This window comes from Narcine bancroftii, chromosome 9 (assembly GCF_036971445.1).
Source record: "Narcine bancroftii isolate sNarBan1 chromosome 9, sNarBan1.hap1, whole genome shotgun sequence".
NCBI lineage: Eukaryota > Metazoa > Chordata > Chondrichthyes > Torpediniformes > Narcinidae > Narcine > Narcine bancroftii.
The window spans coordinates 105788159-105798278 of NC_091477.1; the positions used below are offsets into that span (position 1 = coordinate 105788159).

At 45.2% G+C, this 10120-nt stretch overlaps 1 protein-coding gene across 6 annotated transcripts in view; it reads right to left on the bottom strand.

Annotated features, from left to right (window-relative positions):
* Positions 1 to 10120, bottom strand: part of cpdp (CPD photolyase) — a 33109-nt gene that overhangs the window by 2775 nt on the left and 20214 nt on the right. For all 6 annotated transcript variants that reach the window (XM_069897191.1, XM_069897186.1, XM_069897187.1 and 3 more), the window contains 3 exons: positions 6511 to 6663; positions 5287 to 5408; positions 4842 to 5001 (listed from right to left, as the gene is read on the bottom strand). In XM_069897191.1, coding sequence (XP_069753292.1) covers positions 4842 to 5001; positions 5287 to 5408; positions 6511 to 6663 — 435 coding nt within the window. The remainder of the gene's footprint in view (positions 1 to 4841; positions 5002 to 5286; positions 5409 to 6510; positions 6664 to 10120) is intronic.

Consider the following 10120-nt stretch of genomic DNA (forward strand, 5'->3'; position numbering starts at 1 on the left):
GTTCATCATTTTACTGCCATATGGGAGGTCACCTGGGATGATGGCCGGTGTCACCCCCAGGTCTGCGCGGTCACCTCGTCATTGGCCATTTTGTGGGCCAGTCCACGACTCAGTGCGCGGGCTGCTACACGACTCCCACCCCCAGAATCGGTGATCGGGCTGCTCTCCGTTGACTTGGGCACTCTGTCTCTGTGTTGAGGTGGCGGAGTGGAGACCAGATGGTTAGAGTCCAGGTATGCAGGCTTCAGGCAGTCAATGATAAAGGTCTCCTTATTGCCGATGTCGAGGACGAAAGTGGAGCCATTGTTCCTGATGACCCTGTAGGGCCCCTCTTAGGGTCGTTGTAGGGGTGGCCGGTGTGCGCCCCTTTGCATGAAAACATATTGGCAAGTCTTTGCCCCTGGGAATGTTATGTTTGGGCTGGCCATGTGGTGAGGGTTGCTGCGGGACCAGGGATGCCAGGAACTCTCCCAAAATGATTAAGGGTGTGCCGAAGACCATCTCAGCCACCAAGGCACTGAAGTCTTCCTTCAGCACGGTGTGAATTCCCAGCAGGACCCAAGGCAGTTCATCCATTCAATTGGGACCCTTGAGCCAGACCATAAAGGCTACTTTGAGGAGCCTGTGAAATTGCTCCATCAACCCATAGACCTAAGGGTGGTATGCCATGGTGTGGTGGAGCAGTCTCCCTAGGAAGTTAGCCAGCGCAGCCTTGAGTCCAGAGGTAAATTGTGTTCCCCTGTGTGAGGTTGTGCTCTAGGATCCAGAATCTGGATTCCCGTTTGTCGATGAGTGCCTTGGCGCAGGATTCTGTGGCAGTATCAGTTAGTGGAACCACCTCAGGCCACCTTGTGGAGTGGTCAACCATGGTTAGCAGGTATCTTGCCCCTCGGGAAACTGGTAGCAGTCCCACTATATCAATATATATGTGGCTAAACCTGTGCCATACTGGTTCAAAAGTCTGTGTGGCTGCTTTTGTGTGAGTCTGCACTTTGGAGGACTGGCAATTCATGCAGATCATGGCCCACTGGCTGACCTGCTTACAGAGGCCGTGCCAGACAAACCTGCTAGCCACCATCTTGACTGTGGCTCATATTGTTGGATGTGCCGGGTTGTGTATGGTGTCGAAAATTTGGCGCCTCCATTTGGCCGAAACGATGGGGTGAGGGTTGATGGTGGAGATGGTGCACCTTAGTGTCAGGTTACCTGGCCCAATGGGGACATCTTCCACCCTGAGATCAGAAATGGCTATCCTATATACAGGGATCTCAGGGTTCTGCTGCTGCACTTTGGCGAGGGCCAATGTAGTCAACCCCTTGGGACAGGGCATGGACCGACTCAATTGCGGGGCATGACAGAGCATTGGCTATCACATTGATATTCCCCATGATGTACTGTATGCCCGTGGTAAATTTGGGCATGTAGGACAAGTGTCTCAGTCGTCAGGCCGACCACAAGTCCAGTACCCTATAGAAGGCAAAGGTCAACGGTTTGTGATCAGTGAAGACCTTGAATTGCCAACTTTCCAAAAAGTAATGGAAATGTCTTACAGCTAGGTACAGTGCTAATAGTTCTCGGTTGAAAACGCTGTATTTGAGCTCTGGTGGTGGGGGGGGGGGGGGGGGCGCCGAGGTTCCTGCTGAAAAAGGCCAGGGGTTGCCACTGGCCTTCATTGAGCTGTTCCAGAGTGTCTCCTAGCGCTGTGCTGGAGGTGTCGACTATCAGAGCGTTAGGTGCCTCCAGTCAGGAGTGTACCAGGAGGGTGGCGTTGGCCAGCACGTCCTTGGCGTTCTGAAATAGCCTCAAAGACTCATTGTCCCAAGTAATATCCTTTGGCTTGCCTGTCATCAGCACGAAATTTATGTGGTTGCTGCCGGTATGAATCTGTGGTAAAAGTTTATCGTACTGGCAAATTTCTGTAGCCCATTTACTGTTCGTGACTTGGCGAAGTGCCAGACTGCCTCGACCTTTTCAGGGAGGGGTGTTGCCTCATGTTTGTGCCCCAGGAAATCAATAGGGTCCAGACCAAATTGGCACTTTACGGGGTTAATCATCAATCCAAATTCACTCACCTGGGTGCACAGTTGTCTCAGGTGGGCGACGTGGTCTTTATGGCTGCGGCTGGCGATGAGGATATCGCCCAAATAGATGAATGCAAATGGGAGGTCCCATTGTGCACGTTTTTCACACCAAAGGGCATGCAGAGGAATTTGAACAGGTCAAAGGGGGTTATAATCACAGTCTTGGGGGGGGACTGGGATTGGTGGTACCCCTGGATGAGGTTCACCTTGGAAAACCTCCATGCCCCATGCAGGTTGGTGGTGAAGTCTTGGATGTGGGGCACAGGATATCAGTCGGGCATGGTGGCCTCATTGAGGTGGCGGCAGTCACCACATGGCCTCCAGCCCCCCCTTTCCGTTTTTGGCAGGGAGAGGCCCAGGGACTGTCGGAGCACCGCACAATCCCTAGCTCCTCCAGTTTCTTGAACTCCTCCTTTGCTAGGCTGAGCTTTTTGGGAGGGAACTGGCATACTCTGGCGTGGAGCGGGGGGGCTCTTGGTCAGAATGTGATGCTTTACCCTGTGCTTTGGCTCGGCTGTGGAGAACTGTGGTGCCACTATTGAGGGGAACTTTGCCAGAACTTGGGGGGTGGGTAGCTTGGCTTCCCCCAGAGGTAGAGTTTGAAAAGTTCTGGCATGCACCGAGCGCCATCCCTTGAGGTCTACGAGCAGGCAGCGGGCACAAAGGAAGTCAGCACCCAGGAGCCACTGCCACGAGGGTAAAAGTCCATGTTAACTGGCTGTTGGCGAATCGAAGTGGGATGGTGCGAGTACGAAAAGTTTGGATGAAAGAGCTGTTAGCAGCCCTCAGTGCTGGACCCTGATTACTGTTGCGGGTGTCAACAACTGCAGGGGCAGGATGCTTATTTCGATGGCGGTGTCGACCAGAAAACGCCTGCCCGACAAGGAGTCCCAAACTTAGAGGAGCTATCACATGGGTCAAGCGCCACAGCCATCAATGAAAATTGGCCAGGGCGTTTCCCATCTTTGCACCCCATCGCTGATAATAATGGCAGAATTTTCCCAGGATATTAACTTGCCTCTCTTCTGGTCTTGGTCTCGCAGTCGGCTGTTTGTGGGGCTTGCTGATGTGGTCTATGACAGTGCTGGTATCCTTCTTCACTCTCCAGAGCTTATCCACCCGAGCCACAATCTTCCGGGGGTCTCTGAAGTCCTCGTCCATTAGCAAGAGCCAGATATCCTTGGGTAGCTGCTCCAGAAAGATCTGCTTGAAGAGCAGGCAAGGCTTGTAGGCCTTGTAAGCGAGCATCATTCTCATTAGGATGGACGGGGTCCTGATCCCCCAGTCTGTCCATATGCAGCAATTGGGCATTGGGCACTGGTGTGCCTCCTTTACAGTTGCCTGGATGTGCTGGCTCCAGGAAAGGTCTTCTCAGATATGTACCCCAGGAACTTTAAGGTCTGGCCATTTCTGCCCCCTTCCCATCAATGCAGACAAGTGCATGGTCCCTCGGCCTTTTCATTCCTAAAACCAACAACCAGCTCATTGGTCTAGGTGAGTTTGAGTTCTGCCACCATCCAACTAGGTTCTCGATCCCTATCCTCTATTCCGACTCATCATTTCTAGATATGTGGCGGTGTTGACGGTGAGCGAGGAGTGATGTTGAGGTTAGTCAGGAAGGTACTGATGCATGATATTCATGGTAAGGTAGTAACTGAATTTGACATTGACTCTCCGGGAGAAGCCAGAAAATGGTAGTGGGTTAACTGCTTCTCAGATCGGAGGCTACTGGTGTGCCTCCAGGATTAGTGCTTGTTTGTCATATATTTCAATGATCTGGATGATAATATGATGAATTGGATAAGAAACTTTGCAGATGACACAAAGATTGGAGGCATTGTGGACAGCAAGGAAGGTTTTCAAAGCTTGCAGAGGGATCTGGACTAGCTGGAAAAAAGGACTGAAAAATTGCAGATGGAATTTAATGCAGACAAGTGTGAGGTGTTGTATTTTGGAAGGACAAACCAAGGTAGAATATACATGGTAAGTGGTAGGGCACTGAAGAGTGCAGGAGAACAGAGGGATCTGGGAATATAGATATACAATTCCCTGTAAGTGGTATCACAGGTAGATAGGGTCATAGAGAGTTTTTTTGCATACTGGCCTTCATAAATCAAAGTATTGAGTATAGGAGTTTGGGATATTATGGTAAAGTTGTATAAGACATTAGTGAGGCCAAATTTGGAGTATTATGTGTAGTTTTGATCACCCTAGCTACAAGAAAGTTATCAATAAGATTGAAAGAATGTAGAGAAGATTTACTAGGATGTTGCCTGAACTTCAAGAACTGAGTTGGTGCTAAAGGTTAAACAGGTTAGGACCTTGTTCCCTGGAGCATAGACGAGGAGAGATTTGATAGAGGTATACAAAATTATGAAGGGTATAGAGAGAGTAAATTCAAGTAGGTTTTTTCCACTGAGGGTAGGTGAGATACCAACCAGAGGGCATGGGTGAAAGGGGAAAAGATTAGGGGAATTTCTTCAGAGTCATGGGTGGGTGGAATGAGCTGCCGGCTGAAGTGGTGAATGCAGGCTCAATTTTCACATTTAAGAAAAATTTGGACAGGTACATGGATTGGAGGGATATGGAAATCTATGGGAATAGGCAGAATAATAGTTCAGCACAGACTAGAAAGGCCAAAGGGCCTGTTTTCAGTGCTGTACTGTTCTATAGTAAGGCAGGGGCTACAAAACATCAGTTCATGCACTTGAAAAAGGAGGCAATATAGATATGAGATAACGCATGGCAGTTTGAGCTTACCTACATATCCATTTGGATCTACGCCATCGAGTTGATAACGATCATTCAGATAGATGGAGAATTTCAAAGCTTCCTCAGGTGAAGAAGTCCACTCCAAAATCTTTTTGGCCCAATACATTCTTAAAAAACCATGCATTTTCCCTTCATGGAGCATCTGAAGCTGCAGAAAACAAAAAGGTTGCAGTTCCACTTCATAAAATCATAGAAACAGCAGGATGTAGATGCAGTCAAGCACAGGAATAACAATAAATTAATTAAGATAAGATTAACTGCTCTTTCCATTTATGAGTATCCTCAAAAATAGACTTGTGTAAAACATCTGAAATGCATTTTCATGGCTATCTAATTTTCTCAGAACTCAACATGAAATCTAGAGCAGAAGGATAAAATGGGGGCATTTACCTGTGCAGCATTCGATGAGGGATCGTAAAATGGGGGCATTTACCTGTGCAGCGTTCCACAAGGGATCATGAGTTTTCCCATCCTCCAGCTGCTTTAACGTATAAAGATATGGACGCTTGTCACTGCTATGCAATTTCAGAGTTTGTTGTGCCCACTCCGAGGCACCTGAAAGCAGCAAATATTTCAAGTGGAAATTTAGAGACAGGCATATTTAAAATAAAAATCGACTTTATTCCCTGGAGTGTAGAATAATGAGGGGAGATTTGTTTGAGATATATGAAATTGAGGGGTATAGATAGAGTAAATGCAAGTAGCATTTTTCCACTGAGGGTAGGTGAGATACAAACAAAGACAGGGGTTAAGGGTGAAAGGGAAAGGTTTAGGGGGAACTTCTTCACACACAGAGTGGTGGGAGTGTGGAAGGAGCTGCCAACTGAGATGGCGAATGCAGGCTCAGTTTAACATTTAAGAAAAATTTGGACAGGTACATGGATTGGAGGGATATGGACAGGGTGCAGGTCAGAGAGACTGGGCAGAATAACAGTTTGCCACAGACTAGAAGGACCAAAGGGCCTATTTCTGTGCTGTCGTGTTCTATAGTTCACAGAAATCACTGTGTTTTCAATTTCATGTTTGGAAAATATGTTCGTGTCAGAGATTAAAAAGAGGTGATTAGGTAGGGCAAAGGTGATGTTCATTTCATGGCACATGCACAAGTGCATGCAACATCATGTGATTAAGTTTGGAGAGATGCAATCATATTACTATACATGGGTAGGATTGTAAACTCAATACAATTGTTTCAGCAGTATGTCGCCAGGACATGAAAAACAAAATAAGCAGGGATGGATATGGACACTGCAGATTGGCAGACTGAGAATTTTGATGAGAATATTCAACCAATATTTAATTCAAAAACTATTAACTTTTAAAATATGCATATCAAAAAACTGACAATAGGTTAATGTAATCACTCATTTTTTTTAAAAATAATCTACCCAAGTTGATTTTAATTTTAGTCAAACAGAATAGTAACTGGCACTTTTGTCCCACGAGCCCATGCCACCCAATTACACCCAAGTGACCTAAAAAAACATACTTTTTTTTGAAGGGTGGGGGAAACCAGAGCACCCGGAGGAAACCCACGCAGACATGGTGAGAACGCACAAACTCCTTACAGACAGCGCCAGATTCAAACCTGGGTCACTGGTGCAGTGGGTCATTGTGTTAACCGCTATGCTAAAATACAAAAAAAATTAGTCCTCACCTTCAAATTGGTCATACAGTTTATTATAAAAGCAAAAGTTATCTGCCAACTCCCGTCGCACCACAGCTTCTTCAATATAGTTGTCTACGCTCTCTTTAAACTTGGCACGATACTTTTTTATCTCTAGGATTGCCCTTTGTACTGAAACTTGACCTGCAAAAATATTAGCCATTCTAAGTATAGTTAAGGTAAACATTTATTTAATAATTGATAATAGTTTAGAATTATAGTAAAATCCCATTATCTGGCATTCAATCAACCAGAAACTCAAACAATCAGCAAAAAGAGGAAATAAATAAATAAATAGTTTGCATGAATTACGTTTTAAATAAACATTTAAAATTGTAAATATTCTCTGAAGCAACACACAACCCTTTGGCAGCAAACATCCAGCCAGTGGACTGCTCCGCTCGTGCCCTGCCCGCAGCAGTGGTTTGAATAAAGTTGTGTTTGAATAAAATGGCAGTGCCCGTGATGAAGAGCTGGCCGATGCTGCTCACTGCTGGGGCGACTCTCCCACAACGTCTCCCTATCCCAGCCTAGTAAGAGTCTTTAACTTTATTAGTACATTATTAAGTATATTAGTAAGGCTTTATCTGTAAACCCAGGGGGCGGTGTTAATTATGACAGCGGCACAGTTAACGTAGTGGCTAGCTCAGTGCTGTCACAGCACCAGTGACCGGGGTTTGAATTTAAAGGAAGGTGTCCGGGACACTTGCATGGAGGCGAATCAGGTTGTGCCAAGTTTTAAAAACCTGTGCTGACCAACTTGTTAATGTATTCACGGATATCTTCAACATCTCACTCCAGCAGGGTGTGGCACCCACCCATTTTAATTGTACCAGTGCCCAAGAAGAAGGTGGTAACTTGCCTGAATGACTATTAACCAGTGACACTCACATCAACAGTGATGAAGTGTTTTGAAAGTCTGGTATTGAAGCATATTAGCTCCTGTCTGAGTAGACCATAAATCCATTCCAATTCTCCTCCTATAGCAACAGGCTTTTGGCGGATGCCATCTCACTAGCTATATACAAAAGCCTGGAACACCTGGACAGTTCTGTATTGATTACAGTTCAGCATTCAACACCAAAATTCATCAGCAAATTCTAAGACCTGAACTCAACATCCCAATGTGTATTTAAATCCTGGATTTCTTCACCTCCAGACTAAAATCAGTGAGGAGTAGTAAGAACTCCTCCTCCACAATCTCCAAGAGTATCAGAGTACTACAGGGCTGTGTTCTTAACCCCTTGCTTTATTTGCTATACACCTATGTGGCTATGTGGCTCAGTACGACAACAACACCATCTAAAAATTCACTGACAATAACATTGTAGTGGGTTGCATGAAAAGGGATGATGAGTCAGTATACACGAGGGAGACTGAAAACTTGGCTGAATGGTGCACTACAACAACCTCACACTCAAATGTGAGTGCTTGTGGATTTCAGGAAGAGAAAATCAGAGATGTACAATCCGGGGATCATTGGGGAATCAGAGATGGAGAGGGTGAGAAAATTTAAGTTCTTGGGAGTCTTAGTGGATCTTTCCTGGATCCAACACACTAATGGCATTGTGAACAAAGCATGTCAGGGCCTCCATTTCCTCATGAGTTTGCGGAGGTTTGGTATGACATCGGAAACCCTGGCAGATTTCTATAGAGGTGAAGTGGAAATTGTGCTGACTGACTGCATCACTGTCTGATTTGAGGACACCAATACCTCTGAGCTTAAAGCCATGCAAAAATTCATTGACATACCTAGGTCATTAAAAGACAAACTCCTCACCACTATCTAGAACATCTACAGGAAACACTGCCATCGGAGAGCAGCAGTAATCTAGGATCCACATTACCCAGCACACACTTGGTTCTTGCAGCTACCAGCAGGAAAGAGGTTCAGGTGCCACAAGACCTGTACTGGCAAGTTCAGCAGCTGCTGCCCCTCCACCATCAGACTCCTCAATAACAAACTCAATCAAGAACTCATACTTTGGCATTTTATTGGTTTTTTTCTCTCTGCATTGCACAATTTGTTTACATTACAAGTACAGCCTGATTGAAATAGCATTTCATTTGGTCATTCAGCATTCTCACTACCCATGGGAAAAAGGCTGGTGGTGCTGGGTCTGATACTCCTGTATCTCTTACCTGACGGGAGCAGCTGAAAGATGCTATGGGCAGGGTGGAAGGGGTCCTCCATGATTTTACGTGCCCTCTTCAGACAACAATCGCATTAGAACATGTCGATGTGGGGGGTGGGGGGGGGGGGGTGGGGGGAGGAAGGAGACTCTAGTAATCTTCTTTGCTACTCTTATGGTCCTGTGGATTGACCTCCCATCCATTTTTCTGCACTGTGTGCATTGTAATGTAGAGTATAGTTTGTTGACACTACCAGTAAGTGGTAAGTCTACCTCGCCTGCAGAAAAATCTCAGTTATATGTGATGTCCTGTCTGTACTCAGACAATAACTCTGAAATCTGATTCTTTCTCTGAATCACAAGGAGGATATTTTATCCAACACATCTCTATCCCAATTTGAAGATTTTGAGCATCAAATTTCATTCCCGTTTTCCTGCCTCCACTTCTTCCTTCAAAGGATTCATTCAATTCCCTTTGAAATTGTCATAATTTTTAATAGTTTCTCAGTCCTCATATAATCCTTTCATGGATTTTATTCCAAATATGGCCATAATAGCAAATCCATCTGTGGATCAATCACTGTGTTCTACAAATTCAATGACCCTTTCATTGATTGCAAATAAAACAATTTAATTTGTTTAAGGTTCACATTTATTCTCAGAGTACAGATGATATTGCATACAACCTGGAAATTTTTCCTGCAGACCAGGCAGAATTTCTAATTACCGGCAACTGTAAACTGTACTCAAAAAAAGTAAAATCAAAAGAAATGCAAACAAACTGATTGCAAATGCAGAAGAACAAATATTCAGTCATAAATAATGAGCAAAGTACAAGTCCTTAAACAAGTCCATGAATTAACCTGTTGTTCAGGCATTGATGGTTGAGGGGCAGCAACTGTTCCTGAACTTAGTGAGTCCTGTAGAACCTGCACATCCTTACTGATGGCAGCAGTGAGATCGGTGGGGGGGGGGGGCTGTGAATCCTTGATGATTAATGCTGCTCTCCAATGGCAATGTTCCACGTAGATGCTCTTGATGGTGGGGAGAATCTTGCCTGTGACACACTGGCTGTGTATTTTGCAGGGTTTTTTGCTCATTGGTATTGGTGCCCCCATATGAGGCTGCGATGCAGCTGGTCAGCACACTTTCTACTACACATCTGTAGAAGTTTGCCAAGGTTTCCGATGTCATACCGAACCTTGGCTAACTCATGAAGTAGAGGTGCTGACATGCATTCTTTACAATAGCAGTTGTAATCTTCCTCACTTTGCCATAGCCCAAACCTTTGTTTCATGCTCACCTTTTAAAACTTGTTCTTAATTGGTTCCAATTTTTGTTCAAGACTGAGAACTAATGCAGTTTAAATCACAGAAGGAACTGCTAGTACTTTGCCAATGCAAGGTCCATTAGCTCATTCCTCACCTTCAGTATCTTGGCCATTTATCTATTCCGTTTCATTAAATTGA